Below are 16,609 nucleotides of genomic sequence, written 5' to 3'. Positions count from 1 at the left end.
TTGTATTTATGAGTGAGTTTATCTAATATGACATGGAAAATAAAACGCTTAATAGTTGTATACGACACGGAAATGACGCCCGTCCGCCCGCTAGTTCGATGAAAAGTCCGGCCTCATGTAAATCATTAATAAACATTAAAGGACTAAGAACTTTGACCTTTCTTAGGACAAAATGATGATGTATGGAGTGTGCCAATATCCTTGACTAGTTTATAATGAATAAATCAAGGTTTTGTTAACTCAATTTAATTAAATATTATGGAAAGGTTTCATAGCAATATGACGTACGTTGGGGGGCTGAGACATAGAATGTGTCTCAGACTTTTAGGACAGCTGTCGTTAAACAACAATTACATGTTACATTTATTCATAAGTATACTTATTGTGACAAGGAAAAGGCAAGGTATAACCGAAAATAGATAAACATGTGGTTTTCAAGTCTAGTATGAACTATCGGTGTACTATTAAAATTTAGGACTATCACATAATGTAATTAATAGCACCGCCTGAAAAGAAAAAAAAGTAAGTGGAACGTGTTTCACTGAATATCAATGTGCCACAGAAGTGTCTATTATGTAGACACATGAGGAAGATTGGAAAATATTGGCATTGTTCCAAGACACAAGGTTTATGTAGCAAATCATACTAAGGTCAAAAGGTTGCTGTTACCTTGACTTTGATTGAAGGTATAGGCGTTGAGCGCAACACATCCTCATGTTATGGTGAAAGATATTGACCCGACACGAAATATTATGAGTGTGCCTTATATAGCAAAACATAGTTCAGAAGTTACTTTGATCTTGAAGGTTGGAAAATGGGTCTTGTGCACGGCATATCATATAACGACGCACGTGATTCCAATACCACCCACTTTCACCTAGTAAAACCCGGGGTAAACAAACCAATATACATTAAATCCTTGAAAAATATTATATGATATAGAGGAAATGTAGGAAGGAAACCATAAAACGGCCTTTGGTTCAACATTTTGTGAAACAAATATTACTTTAGTTTAAACAAATTTTATTCATCAGCGTGGACACACATAAGATAAAGACAAACAGAAAACACATGTACAATCTAGAAAAGGATTAGAACGAAAGATAAATATATTTCAAAAAAGTTCTTCTCCAAATACTTTGCTTATCAGGATGAATATTTTATAGCATATTGAATATTATATTTATTCATATTAAGCATTACAACGTATTATACAAAGCATTCCTTTTATTTAATGCTTTTCGCTGGTTTGTAGAATGTCATCAGCGAGATTCAAAAAATATCTCACAGGTGTTGATACACTCACTGATTTGAAGCTGTTGACCGTCCTGTTGGCCTAGTCCGACGGAAGCGCGCCCTAAACTTGTTAATGACGTTATTTCCGGAATGGCTTAAAGTCATCAATACTTCAGTGCACGATTGCCATTAAATACCAACCAACATAAAGGTTTAAGCATACAATAAAAAGTTCACATTCTCACTTAAGAATCTAATCATCTTATAAACTCAAAAAATCCATCATCATCATCATCATCATCATCATCATCAACAGCATCAACACCGTTTGATGTCTTCAAATTATGCGATCGGTTTCGAAGTGCAACAGAAACGAAAGAGATGCACAGGGTGAGAGCAGTTCGCCACCCTCTCCTCCAGATCCCTCCAGCATCGCGGTGACATTATCACGACGTTCATGTTAACAACGTTGACACAGGGCGGGAGGAGTAGTGAGTGATCGCCGAGGGTTGTATCATCGATCCTTATTTCTTTTAAATGATTCAGCTTGGGAAGTGTCTTACAAAATGACCTAACGTTCTTAATACGTCCAATGTTGAATGTCATCAATTGCTCACATTTGTGTTCTAATGACTGTAAAATACTACTTTCAACCTTTTCCGAAACATCCTGTAACTTCAACACTACTAAACTTGTCGTATTTATCCTGATATTCGATGTCAGGGTGCTTTCAATTGACAAATAACGTAGACGGCAGCAAGCAGAAAGGTCATATTGTCCAACACGGTAATTTATTTCCGCATGAGTAAGTGTGTCCTTTGAGCTGGTGAACCAATCCTGGAGCTCCTCTTCGCTGATCTTCTCCGGTGTAACCTGGATAAATATATGTTGTATCTGAGACTTGTTCATCGAAATCAAGGTTTTTAAGGTTGGCAAATCTCTAGCCTGATGATGAATATAAAGGCTAACTAGTGTCAGTTGAATATTCTGTACATTGTTGGCTTTTGATTCTCTATAACCAGAACACATTGCGTGTTGTACTTCGATACCCAACCCGCAGTGCATATATGAAGCACCTTGCCAGTCACGGTGCTCCAGTACAGCAATTGACATCATATCAGAAATATCTTGTGCAGCTTTTCTGTTTAGACCACACATGAAGATGAAAACCTGCGAGACATCAGACTTTCTCATTGAACCATTCTCCAATGATTGATTTGAACCTAAGAACTCCTGAATTGATTCATGATAATTTGGCTTAATTATTCTTTGAATATCTTCGGTATGGTAAGCAATGTGAACTGCAGCAAGGAATTCCTGTATTGTTTTGTGGATAAATGAGAAACTCGATGATCTTCTAATTAGAGATTGAGACTTTGTTTCTCGCATGACACCCGACTTCAGAACGAACAGGAATTCCTCTGGTTTCAAGCAGTCTACATTTTGAAACACCAGGGATGATTTTTTGTCCCTCGAAAACAATTTCTCGAAGGCAAGTTGTGCCAGTTTCAAGACGATATTGTAGTACTTTTTTACATGTTCAGTTTGCTTGAAACATTGAAGCAACGGAGTGCTTTCGGGCGCAACCCTAGGCACAGGGAGCGATTTTCTCCCAAACATCATGTCCATCATGTATGCGTATATGTCACACAGCGACAATGATTCATGTACTCCCTCAATCAACAGACAAACTAGCAACAATATTATGATAGGCACTGAAATAAGATGCATAAGTTTCTTTCTGGCAACAAATATGATAAAATCAAGACATCTTCTCTTTTCTGCAACTCGTTCATTCATGCAAATTAGCGTTTTCTGAACCAATTGCTGTGTGTTTAACACTCCCTTTATTTCTAAGTATGTTCCTATTTTTGTGTCTTTAACACGGGTTTGGGACATTCGCCAGGGTCTCGATGTTATCAAAACAGTTGCATCCAACGTTTGCGATAAATGAGGAATAGCTTTGTCTTCTAGCGAACATCCACACTTTGTTTCAGTAGGATGCGACCATTCATCCAGCCCATCTGCTATGATGACACACTTTCGGTTTGACAACACACGATTTAGTGTTGAGTAGCCAGCGACCCTCTCTTCTGGAGGGTATATACTGTTGATGAGCTGATCTCGAATCATGTCTGACAGTTCACAGGTTTCACAGCAATCTCTCAGTTTAAGGTGAAACATAAACTCGATTTCTTTAAGAGTGTCCTCGTCTTGAAGAAGATCATACATAGGCTTTGCCAATAATTCACAAAATTCCTTCTTATAAGACTGTACATACGGTTTATCATTATCAGACAATGAACGTAATAGTTCATGATATTCTTTTGGGACATGAAATTTTAAACGTACGGAGCCATCCAATGACCTCCAAGCAGAGACGTTCCTCACTCCTATTCCCTGATCTAAACCCTTGTCGTTCAATAGCGGACATTCAAAAGGGTTCTTCTCTTCTTCATCTTGATCAAAACCCTTTTCTGCAGAGTCTCTAATCGATACAGAAAACTGTGAAGCCCACTTTATTGTGCTCATAGCGGAAAATGATGACTTCCCCATCCCTGCCTCGCCGACAAGGAAAACTGTATTGGCCAATCCCTGATCTGTATAGAAAATCTGTTTGTAAGTGGAAATAGGAGAACCGTTGTGTTGTCGATCGTCTCCAACTCTTCTATGGTCTTTCGCCACGATCTTCGGAGGGACGTAAAACTTATCCAGCCTCTCGGCCTTGTCCGACAGCAGGGGCGATATGGGTGCGCTGTTGAGTTGCTTCTGATAAAACTTGACTAGCCGTTGACGTAGATCTGTGAATAATATAAGTTAACGTCATACAAATATACTGCATGTGAATTCTCGCTACATATTCACGCTGCACTGGATGTTAATGTCGATAAATGTTACAAACTTCTACAAATGTTTCTTTAGCCACATATTCTAAAACGAACATAAATCAACCAGGCCAAATTAGAGCTATCACTGAACGTGATTAATACCCCAAAACGCCACCATCATAGAAATTGGCAGGGAAATGACCATGATGTTGAGTGTTATTTTCATTTACGGATTGTATTTTTTAAAAGTTAGAAAATAATGGTATGTTAATCTGCTGCAGTGTACAAGTTTATATGGCACTCTTTATATATATATATGTGAAACAAAAAGTTATACTGAAGGACATTTTGATTTAAGCGAAATAAACAAAAGAGCAGTGGAAATACCATGAAATGCAATAAAACTTCCTTTGTTTGAATTACATGTTAACATCAGCATGGTTCTTCCATAAAAGTTATCTGCTGTGACTAATAATGAAATGTAACAAAGGGCAATAAGTCCGTAATGAGTCAAGATAAAGTTTTTTTATACACTGCAATGCCCAAAGTATGATGTTTAATTAAAATCAATTGAGGAGTTTAGAAGTAATGCTGCTGAAAAGAAAACGTTACAACTTCAATAACTCTTTAACTTGTGAAGACAGAGGTATGGTTCTGATACAATGTACTTCATTTATTTGTGGCTAACCAATGTATGAACATTTCATCCAGTAGTTTTTAAGTTAAGCTTAAGACAAAAAATGTTACAAAGGGCAATAACTTGTAATCAGCTTAAATAGAATTATAGTTCTTGTATATTGCACTTCCTTCGTTGTGCTCTACTATTGTATGAAGTATCAAATCCCATCCAGCAAAGATAGTCCAGACAAAAGTTTGACGACAAATATCAACAACAGCTGTGATCATAACGTGTCTTATGCCTCCGAAAGTCCTCGTTGGACATATAGTTATTAGTTTTTGGGCCTGAGTATGTAACCAATTTTCATGAAAACCTACCATATCTTTCCAAGACGTTTGGAAATATTATTCTGTAACATTTCCAAGGCAAAGACTGTACATGGAAATGTAAAGTGACTGCAAAATGGAGTGAATATTAAATCGTCTTTTGGCATAAGCGTTCTGAAGTTAAACAGTTTTTAGGTCGAAGTCATAATCATTCTTATCGTTGACTACTGACCTAAAATCAATAGGTTTCGTCTGCATTTATCAACAAGCCTACCAAATTTGAGGTCTCATGGCCTAAGCGTTCTTCAGCTATTGATCGGAAACGAATGTTTAGCTCGCGGTCACCAAGACCTTGATCTTTGACCCATAGACCTTTTAATCAACAAGAGCAGTCACAACCTGCATTATCCCCATGTGAAATAAGAACAAAACCAACTATTTCTTTCGACAAAAAATACCAATGAAACTGTACAAAGCACACAAAAAACACAAACAATGATGCAGGCAGAGTTATGGTCCCCCTGAGAACTGCACTCCTCCACAACGGGATATATCTGTATATAGAATTTGAAGTTAATACCTTTTAAACTTTTCATGTTATGCTAAGGACAAAACTGTGAATGAAAATTTACAAAGGGCAATAACTCGAAAAAGTGAACCGAAAGATATTGTCCTTATTCATTGCTTCCTATATGGCATCCATCTGTATTTGAAGTTTGAAATCAATACCACAAACATTTTTCAAGTAATGCTCCATGCCCTGGAAAAGGAATCTTGTGTAGTACCGACAGACCGACCAAGCATAGTGTGACTCCAATATATCCACCTTCAAACTATGTTTGTCGGGGGTTTTATGCAACGATTTCAATTTACTTAGCCACAAGTGAGTTTAAAGTATGCTTCTGTTTTTATTTAATCAATTTAAGCATCATCTGCTTTCACACTGATAGGAAATTGCAAACGTGTATGTTACAACTGATGATTTAAATTTCTTAGTTTTCATTTACCATTTACGTCCCTTAACATGAGGCCCATCTTGAAAATTGGTGTCATTGAAGAACACTTATTTTTAACAAGTCTGTAACCACAAACCACAAAGATGTGTTATGCTTTTCATTGGATACACAGAAAACATAATTTATTATTTTCTATTTTTGATTGTGTATTTTCTTTAATTATTTACAAGTTTTCGTTTATATTAATTACTCAATTATTTAATCAGTTTTACTGCGAAGACCTACATCCGTTCAATTAACCATTTAAAACAAACAAATACTAAATAAAATGTTAATATCCTCAAAACACTTATCGGGATATTTGTATTTTTTCCATGGACGGAATATTTACATTAAACTTAAAGTGCCATAACCTGATGTGCCATAACCTGATACACATAACAATGAAATTAATTTCCATCTTAATATCAGAATGAGTGTACACATATGTTTCCCAATATTGTTCTATTATGCTTCTAGATTTAGACAATTACCTTCTCTTTGTTCTGCTTCTGACATGGAAGAAACGGCTTTTATCCTCTGCAAGGCTTCGTCCACCTCTCTTTTACCGACTTCAACAGCGTCTCTACTCTTTGCAACTGCATCTTCAATCTCGAGTTTCCCTCTTTCTGTAGCCATCCTAGCAGTTGTCATTGCATCTTCTAGTTGAAGCTTTCTGGTTTCGAAGACAGTCTGACACTCCGAAAACTTTTCTTCCAGTCGACGAGTACCTGATTCCATGACCGCTTTGCCCTGAGACACCGTTTCATCTAATTTACGGATTCCAGTTTCAATGGCAGTTTTACCGTGCGACACAACGCATTCTAGCTCTTTCTTTCCGGTTTCTATCTGACGTTTGCCAGCTTCTATCGTCGCTCTAGCTTCTTCTAATAGTTCACGAACGTCTTCGGTTGATATTGGAAGTGCGTCTGTTTCAAGCTGTAAACGTTCAGATTATTTGTCTACAAAATCAATTTTACGTATTTGAAAATACACATTTACTGACGGTTTGGCATGGACTTGGGAATAACATCACAGCTAAATAACTAATTTTAAATTATTTCAATACGTCAATAATTGCTTCTGTAGCAAGCTGTATTATAGTACTAGTATGTTAAGTATTGAAAATAATAACTTATTTTAGACACTTATCTACTTTAATATATCATAATTGTTATATATGCTTTTCCTGACAGAAAACAACAACATTTTAATAAAGATTAAAAGCATGTTTAACTTTATGAAAGTCCACGTTGAGCTCCTTCTATCAAAGAAACACAAACATTAACCTGTTTCAGTTCAAGGACAGCTTGCTGGGCATCCTTGTCCTTTGCCAGAAATGTAGAGTCTGTCAGAAGCGTGTTCAAAGTGGCGAAGTAGCCAGCTAGGTCTGTGTCTGTCACCTTGAGATCCGGGGAATGGCGAATACTGCGGCCTATATCACGAGCCTAAAATCAATTATATGTCTTTTATTTTTTTTATGAAATTATGACTATATTATCAAGTACTTGTAATTATATATATAGACCTTATTAACAAATATGCAAGATACTTGAGTAAAATTATTTTCCGATGACATTGACATAAACGTATCGCCTTTGAACTTAACAGTTAACATTTCTCCATGTACGCCTTTATCAAAAACCTAAAAGCATGCATATACTGTATATGTAGTTTGTGTTTAATAAACCACTTTGTTCATTATGTCATAGTGCCAAACCTAAATTAGAGCTTGTTTAAACGTTTACGAACAAACACTGTCTATACCAAACACAAACATCACAAAATAATTTCCCTACTTGTACTAGTGCATCTACCTGCTCAAACCAAAATTCGTACGGTAATGTTTATTCTAATACACTTGCAAAAACAGAGCGTGTATATATTACCTCAGTTAATGTGTTGGGTTGGTTGCTAATAGGGAACGACATATTCTGTTGGAGCTCCGTACAGTTGATCATAACACTAATGATACCATTAAAGTCTGTCTCGTCGTACGAAGTGACATCATAGTAGCCATCCGGTGGCATAAAGCATTTTGCAACTTCCCAATGGTTTGTACACCATTGGTCGGCTTTGGTATTCTTCCAAGACGGTCCACCATATCTGTGGGCAGTCCATATTTCATCCCGAAAGACATCGCAAATCTGTGAGGGGCAAGGTCGGTATATCTTCAATGGAGAGTTGTGGAACTTGCAGTTTCGCGGATGTGAGCACAGTCCTTTTGTTGGACACTGAAAGATATTTTCTGTCTGACAGAGGCTGCATGTTTGCCCAGGAGTGTGGTGCCTGGGTTGGAGGACTGAAGAGTGGATCTTTTGCTGAACGCGGCGGGAGTCCCCCTCAACTAGGCCTCGTAGGCCAGCCTTTGTGATCCTGAAGGCGAGGGATCCTTTAAGCCAGTTCTGGTTATCTTTTTCTTTTAGAATGTCTTTATACGAAGCCATTTGCGTACTGAGCCTCACGCTGAAACGTCAGTGAAGTCAATCTCGACTCCACACTGTCTGACGTTGCAGGAATTGTTGGAATTACCTGAATATCACACCAAACATAACGAACTAGTGTGTGTTTCGTTGAAGAAATATATCTGACTTGAATTAAAACCCTTGACTAAAGCTGTAATGCATAATTATTAAGTATGCCGAGATGCAAATACTTGAACAGTCCTCAACGTCGCATAATTACGGGCCAAGATTTGCATTATATGTTTAAGAGAGTTATTTATCTTGATAATGTATGAAGGTTGCATAAATGGGAACTCTTATCCAAAATTTAACTGCAATACATGAAGTGTTTGCTGAGGAATTTACTTATGTGTGGTTACATGCAAAACTTAAACCATAATTCCTACGTCGCCATTATTTGCAAAATACGATTATTTTATTTGATTTATTAAGTTAGATGGATGGTTCAGAACCATTGTCTCAATGTTATACATCAAGTTGTTGCTGATATTCTTAAGATATGTGTGCTTACAAGCAAACTTTTAACTGAACTTTTTAAGCTTAAAGCTGAAAAATAAGTTGCATTGCAAAAATGAGATATTAACTTAAATCTTCTTACATGTGAAACCTTATCCAAGGTGTGATGACAACGCCAATGGTGCGTAGTTTAACTTTCATATTCCTTGAGCCAGTCGAGCTAAAAAGGAAAACTAAAAGTTATTCAGAGACTAATAAATATAATTCCAATCGTTTGTCAAACATAAAGGATGATGTCTAAAAATGAAATAATGATTACAATAAGGATGCATTTGATAAACTATTCACAAGACTAAATTGAATATGGAATCACGATTCGCGATGGGAATATTGATATGCATTTTTTTCTCAACAAATATTCCATCCCTTATTTGGATGCATGTGAATTATGTAACAGTAATTAAGTTGTGACGTTGTGTTTTTGGCCTTAGCATTGTTGCCTCTCGACAGGGCCTTCACTTACATTTATTGACCACCAGGGTCCTAAAGCTGTACTCTCACAATCATACCAGGAACAAGCTTAAAGTTTACACCCAGCTTTAACCTGCCCAACAACTTTGAGGTCCATTGGCGTCAGCGTTCTTTAGTTGTTGATCGGAAAAAGATTACCAGCCCAAGGTCACCACGATCTTGAACTTTGAACTATGCTTCTAACCTAAAAATCAATAGGATGTCCAACCTGTCTACAATGTTTACGATCCCTGGACCCAACGTCTCTAACAGATATTCAACTAAAGTCACCATGGCCTTGACCTTTGACCTACACATCACTAAAGCAATACATCTACTGGTCATATCCAACCTGTCTACAACGTTTAAGATCTCTGGACCCAACGTCTCTGACATATATTTAACAAAAGGTAACCATGGCCTTGACCTTTGACCTACACATCACTAAAGCAATACATCTGCTGGTCATATCCAACCTGTCTTCAACGTTTTAGATCTCTGGACCCAACGTCCCTGACATATATTTAACAAAAGGTAACCATGGCCTTGACCATTGACCTACACATCACTAAAGCAATACATCTACTGGTCATATCCAACCTGTCTACAACGTTTTAGATCTCTGGACCCAACGTCCCTGACATATATTTAACAAAAGGTAACCATGGCCTTGACCTTTGACCTACACATCTCTAAAGCAATACATCTACTGGTCATATCCAACCCGTCAACAACGTTTCAGATCTCTGGACCCAACGTCTCTAACAGATATTCAACTAAAGGTAACCAAGGCCTTGACCTTTGACATACATATCAATAAAGCAATACATCTACTGGTCATATCTAACCTGTATACCATGTGTAAGATCTCTGGACCTAAGCATTTATTAGTCAATGATAAGGAACCATGGTGACAGACAGACAGTCTTCAGACAGTCGGAAGCATAAACACAAAACACTTACTACCTGATTAATATAATTAAGTTTAATATTCAAAGTTGTGCTCAAGTCAAATGTAATCGAAAGCTTATTGACCTCAAAAGCCTTGTGTACTATTAATTATAATGCATAGCTTTGTACTAATGTCTAGAGCTAATAGCAGAATCAAAACTTATTTAATAATGAATAACTTCGAAGAAAAAATACTTTTGAACTGTACTATCATACAAAAAGAAGCTAAGGTCTAAAAACAATATATTTGTTTCGGGTTACCCGACCCAACCGTTTTTAAAGTCAGATGAAAAAAATAAATAAAAAAATAAATATATTTAAGACTGTGTTTAACATGTACTTTTAAACCTTTAACACATTGTGCAGAATATTAATTTAACACCATTCGAAAAGATGACAGTTACGTTCTTGTATAAAGTGTAATAAAAAATAAAAAGCCTACCTACCCTACCTGTTTTTGAAAAGAATGTAACCCTAACCAAACCATTTTGTTTGGCCTTATAATAAACAACCAGTTTCAATTTAAACAAAATATACAAATTTTATTTACTACTAACCAGACTGATGCTATACTGTGGATATAATTGATTTTGTACAATCCTAAAACATGTGTATGTGCAAATTTTGAGTGAACATGTTTAAATCTGACCATTTTATATTTGAATTCTACAATACTGATATACATAAAGGTCGGTTTGGTACGAAGTTCAGGTTCATAACAAGAATAAAAAATAAAGTTTTGCCTACCTGTTTACCCTATTTTAAATGGAAACAAAAAACTTTGTTTGGCCTTACGTAATAAAAATAGTTTAGTCTCACAATGATGTAGACTTCCTTGTATTACTCACAATCCTTCTAAAACAGCTTTGATATATTGTGGTAATAAATTAACTCATACTGATCAATTTCAGGACGTTAAAGTACATGTACATGTTATTGATTACGAAAATTATATATTTGTTGTATATATATAATGACTTCAATGTTTTGTTATTCTAATTCAACTTTCGATTTCCCTATACTATACTATAGTATCAGTTGTACGTGTAGGGAAATCGAAAGTAGAATTAGAATAACAAAACATTTCAGTTATTATTCACTTTTGAACTTCACAAAACGCCTTTTGTGATAAGGTAACATGGCTATGCTTACTCGGCTACATAAGTTAAGATTGTAAATTCCTAGAATTGTCACCTAATTAATTAACTGTTACTGAATACATTATTGAAAACGGAAGTAGAATTTAGGTTTCATTTATCAGTACTTTCTGTCACATTTAATGACCCATCTATAGATATAATAATGTAATTTAATCTAACAATATATTTCATTACTTTGGTTTAGGAAATTGCAAACAGTAACTGAAGAAAACGATCTAAATTACCTTAAAATTACTTCTTGTCCGCCATAGCTTGAAGTATGATGTTAGGTCGTCATCATTCTCTATACAACCACACGCACTGACTATTGAACTCTATGCAGTCAGAAGGTTTACCGTAAAGTAAACCTAGGATCTGTTGACTGCAGCCAGTTGTCTGCTCCATTTCGGACAATGTTACATGTAAAAAAGGATAACAGTTATGTTTAAGGAATATATTTGACAGTGGTTCTTACAATTATTCGAGTATACGGAAATGCATGGAAAATTAGATATGCTGTCCGAATATTTAACGATTTGTATTTCAGCAGCACAACCAATCAACGCTATTTTTAAACCTACTGGGGTGTACATAGTATACAACTGTAGACAATTTCGAATTGGACAAATGCGTAAAAACTGGGAAACATGCTAGTGTCGTAAGCGATGTGATTCATTCATATATGTTTTGAGTCCAAATACATGTTAATCAAATTACAACGTACTTTTTTGTTCTTAAGTGTCATTTTTAGCCTTTAATATAGCTTGAATACTATGCAATCGTGTAGAAAGTACGGTTCATCTATTTTACGACATTCCTTTCTGACCGTATATATTTCCAATCGTCAGTGCGTGTGGTTGTATGGAGAAGAACACCGTCCAACAAACAAATAACAATAACAAAAGGTTATCTACAACTAATATTTACTTGCTTACACTAACGATAGATTGAAGTCTTGCATCGCTGGCTATAACTTTTATGAAATATTATGTAGTTTTTCTGTAGGCGCCCAAGGAGGGCTTCGACTTTATTGGATATTGTGGGAAAGATAACTTAACTAGGAACGAGTTCATGAATGGCAGAAGGGTTATGCTGGCACGGACGTATGATACTGTTTATATTTTATTTGTTGTACGATAACATGTGAGAGCTCGTGTTTTAAAACATTGTTTACTTTAATTGATAATGAAATCTTGGAGCCTTGAATTTAACAGCCTTGTATATTGTTTTTTTAACAATGTACGTACGATGCTTTTAATATTTTATTCGTTGTACGATAACAAGTGATAGATAGTATTTTAAAACATTGTATACTTAAGTTGATGATGAAGACTTAAAACCTTGAATTTAACGACCCTGTATATTGTTGTATTTTTTTAAATTATTGATTTTAAATACCAGCTTTTCCCTAATGAATTTGATATTTCACGGTATCATTACAATTACCTGTATGTTTCTCATTTTCTTGCGCAGTAATCTCCCTTTGCTAATAGCGAACAAAGAAAGTTTTGAAAAAAAACCACTTCATGCTTAATCGATTGTTTTGCAATGCCAATCAAAAGAATTTATTCAATATTGTTTCTTCATTATTTATAGTCATTTTGTTTCATATTAATTTACTCATTGCAGTAAAATATATTTCGAATACATGTATATATCACGGTACTAATACCGATACGGGTTGTGAGGTGTTTTTGGAGTCCGGTAGCTCAGTCGGTAGATCACACGCCCTGTAAGCGATGAGTAAGTAAAAGTACGATGTCGAGCTGTAATGTCGAGCTGGACGGAATCATAGCTCGACATGCGGTATTATTTATTGACATGGACTAATAGCTCGATGTTATTCTGTGAATGTTCAATGTCTAGCTGGAATGTCGAGATGAACGGAAAGCTAGCTCGTCATTCGATAATTATGATATAGTGAAATTTCAATGTCGAGTTGGATTTGGATTGTCGAACTTGATGAAATCCTAGCTTGACAGTCGACATTATAAAATAACCTGACTTTTCAATGTTGAGTTGGATTTAGATTGTCAAGCTGACGAAATCCTTGCTGGAAATGCGATATTATAAAGTGTTTTTTCAATGTCGAGCTGGAATATCGAGCTGGACGGAATCCTAGCTCGACATGTGATATTACAAAGTGAATTTTAATTGTTGATTTTGTCTGTCGAGTTGGACACAATCGTAGGTTGATATTCAAAAAATATATAGTGAAATTTCAAAGACGAGCTGTAATGTCGAGCTGGACGATATCCCAGAACAACATTCGATATAACAAAGTAAATGTTCATTGTCGAGCTTGTATGTCAAGATAGACACAATCGTAGGTCGATATTAAAAAATATAAGTTAATTTTCAATGTCGAGCTGAAGAATATCCGAGATCAACATATATCGATATTACATAGTCAATTTTCAATGTCGAGCTGCAATGTCGAGCTGCAATATCGAGCTGGACGGAGTCCTAACCTTGACCCATGACCATGGAGCGTCAGTGGAAGGTTGCCTGTACCCCTATTGTTTAAGGTCAGTAGGTCAAAGATGAAGGTCACATTCAACAGTCGTTCGAAATCTTTGTTCGCACATGACTTCGAGAACTGTTTGATCTATGACCGCAACATTTTAGCGGTAGGTTGCACTTAAACATCATTTAACCCTTTATGTTTTAGGTCAGCAGGTCAAGGTCAATAATCTAATGAACACTTTGTCCGCACAAACGGTTTGATCTTTGACCATGGTATTTGAGTGGTAGGTTACCCTTAGGCGTTTTCCTGATTATACAAGGGCATAGCCAGAAGTTCGTGGAAAAGCTTGATAAAATGAAAACAATATGCAGCATATCTTTAAAACTTTCATACAATAATAATCAGGTAGTTTGAAATTAGGAATGCGAGTTTCAACGTATAGCATGTTATAACGACAACGTTGTTATCACTATGGAAATAGGTGGTCGCGCATTCCTCCGCAGTTGACAATATCTTGTTTTGTTGACCACTCACATTGAAACCAATAAAACGGCGCGAAAGTTGGCACATTTGACGTGACGTCAATAACGTGTGATGACGTGGAGTTTTAAGTCAGTGCGTTTGTTTGTTTATTTCATAGGAAGCATTTTAGACTGAACGGTATAGTTTAATTGTGTTTAAAATGACGCCAGAAGACATATTGAAAAAAACGGGCAGTGATACAGTTCTGTGTGAACCTAAGAAAAACTCCATCGCAAACCCTTAAAATGATGAATGAAGCATCGAGTAAAACTCCAGTAAAGCGAATGCTCGTGTACAAGTGGCACAAGCGGTTCAGTGAGGGGCGGGACAGCATTTGTGACGACGTGAGGTCTGGGCGACCGGTTTCACAAACTACGGAGAGTGACGTCGAGGCCGCGAAAAACATCGTTGACGCTGATCGTCGAGTCACTCTTCATGAAATATGCAAGATGTTGGACATGAGTTATGGGTCGGTACGGAGGATAATGAAAGACAGTTTGAAAATGAGTCGAGTGAGTCCGCGTTGGGTTCCACGGCTGCTGACAGAAGATGAGATGAGCAAAAGAGTACGGGAATCACGCCGATTCTTAACTCGGTACGAACAGGAAGGAAACCGTTTTTTTGAGAAGATAGTCACTTGCGATGAAACCTGGCGGTTTTTTTACGACCCTGAGACAAAACAGCAAAGCAGTCAATGGAAGACTACCGGTTGCCCGCCTCCGAAGAAGGCACAATCACCCCGCTCGATAGGAAAGCATATGTTCATTGTCTTCTGTGATGTGCAAGGTGTTATTCTACTCCATGCAGTTCCACAGGGCTAATCTGTGACGGGTGCTTACTATTCTAAGGTAAAGTGATATATAACAAAATTCATTTTTATCCATATTTAGTTCTTGATTAAATCTGTATAAAACAATGTTTAAAAAGTTTATGATTAAAAATATGGAATTTAATAAGTGTCAGTTTTAATTATGATAGTTGATGAAGTACGCAAAACGCGACAAATGCATTATGTTATAAGCCTCAGTTATGTTATCCATTTAAGGTTTTGGGCGTGACTTGTACAGGGCGATGGCATTAAAGAGATCACAGGCGTTGCATGATGGGTGGATTCTTCACCAGGATAATGCACCAGCGCATAGATCGGAGGAGGCCGAGACTACCGCGACAATCCAGCTTGAAGCGGAGATCCTTCCCCCTCCTTATTTGGCGGACCTAGCACCATGCGATTTTACCCTATTTCCGAAACTTAAATGTGAACTGAAAGGTAAACGCTTCAATGACTTTCAGGAACTACAGAGTGAAGCTCAGACACACATGTATTCTTACAAGTCAGAGTGGTTCAGTTACATTTACCGGCAGTGGGTAGCGAGACATCGACGTTGTATTGCGGCGAACGGCTCTAACTTTGAGAAGTTATGACGTTGACGTCAGATTATGACGTTTGAACTGCGGGGGCTATACTGACCTCATGTTAATGAAAAAGCTGTAGTTTCCTTTATATTGTATGCATCAGTTTGAAATTTTATATGTCATTTACAGCTGAAATAGATTTTATAGCAAGCTGACGTTCGTTGAAAAATGTTAAAATGTGTTGATTTTATTCAGCAATTACACGAACTTCTGGCTATAACCTCGTATAAGACTAAAAAGGCACAGTTTTTTAAATAAAAATGCTGTGGAAGCCCTGACTTTCATTGCCCACGTTGATCTTCACCAGTGAAAGGAGGTTATAATGTTAGGGCAGGTTGTCTTCATTCTTTTAGAATCCGTATTATTCAAAATATTTTAAAACAAAATAACCTGAATTTTAGCAATTGAGTTAGTTACATTTAATGATTAATTAGTTTTTATTAAGTGTTGTAACAGTTTGTAACAGTCCCTATGCAGTCTTCGTGTTTCTGGTTCATATTTCAAGGCACTTGTGTGACCGACATACATTGTGACCTAATTGATAGCAAAGAGGAATGCACGTGAGTACGTTTTTTTTTAATATAACTGCTTGCTCATAAGGCCAGACACCACTCAATAAAATTTCCTATAATATTCAATAGTCGATTGACCAATTGGAACACAAGAGAACACAGTTTCTAGC

General features: G+C 36.5%; 2 protein-coding genes across 2 annotated transcripts; one reads left to right on the top strand and one right to left on the bottom strand.

Moving 5' to 3' along the window:
• Positions 1-674: 674 nt before the first annotated feature.
• Positions 675-11,859, bottom strand: LOC128222565 (uncharacterized). Its single transcript, XM_052931643.1, has 6 exons — positions 11,771-11,859; positions 9,068-9,145; positions 7,894-8,536; positions 7,294-7,452; positions 6,499-6,943; positions 675-4,037 (listed from the first exon to the last, which is right to left on the bottom strand). The coding sequence occupies exons 3-6, from the start codon at positions 8,449-8,451 to the stop codon at positions 1,579-1,581; spliced, it is 3,621 nt and encodes a 1,206-aa protein (XP_052787603.1). The 5' UTR covers positions 8,452-8,536; positions 9,068-9,145; positions 11,771-11,859; the 3' UTR covers positions 675-1,578.
• Positions 11,860-14,762: 2,903 nt separating this feature from the next.
• Positions 14,763-15,936, top strand: LOC128221769 (histone-lysine N-methyltransferase SETMAR-like). The gene is made up of 2 exons (XM_052930371.1): positions 14,763-15,300; positions 15,560-15,936. Exons 1-2 carry the CDS (start codon positions 14,763-14,765, stop codon positions 15,934-15,936), a joined length of 915 nt encoding a protein of 304 aa, XP_052786331.1.
• Positions 15,937-16,609: the final 673 nt, after the last annotated feature.

This window comes from Mya arenaria, chromosome 16, assembly GCF_026914265.1.
Source record: "Mya arenaria isolate MELC-2E11 chromosome 16, ASM2691426v1".
NCBI classification, from domain to species: domain Eukaryota; kingdom Metazoa; phylum Mollusca; class Bivalvia; order Myida; family Myidae; genus Mya; species Mya arenaria.
This window is presented reverse-complemented; position numbering and strand designations above follow the sequence as displayed.

Bases quoted from the DNA above. Each gene is read 5' to 3' on its own strand.
- LOC128222565 (XM_052931643.1), bottom strand. From the start codon at position 8,451: ATGGCTTCGTATAAAGACATTCTAAAAGAAAAAGATAACCAGAACTGG. The intron at 6,944-7,293 runs GTTAATGTTTGT...GAACGTTTACAG, and splicing joins CTGTCCTTGAACTGAAACAG to CTTGAAACAGACGCACTTCC. The intron at 4,038-6,498 runs GTAATTGTCTAA...TATTATTCACAG, and splicing joins AGAAGCAGAACAAAGAGAAG to ATCTACGTCAACGGCTAGTC.
- LOC128221769 (XM_052930371.1), top strand. From the start codon at position 14,763: ATGAATGAAGCATCGAGTAAAACTCCAGTAAAGCGAATGCTCGTGTAC. The intron at 15,301-15,559 runs GTGTTATTCTAC...TATCCATTTAAG, and splicing joins TGTCTTCTGTGATGTGCAAG to GTTTTGGGCGTGACTTGTAC.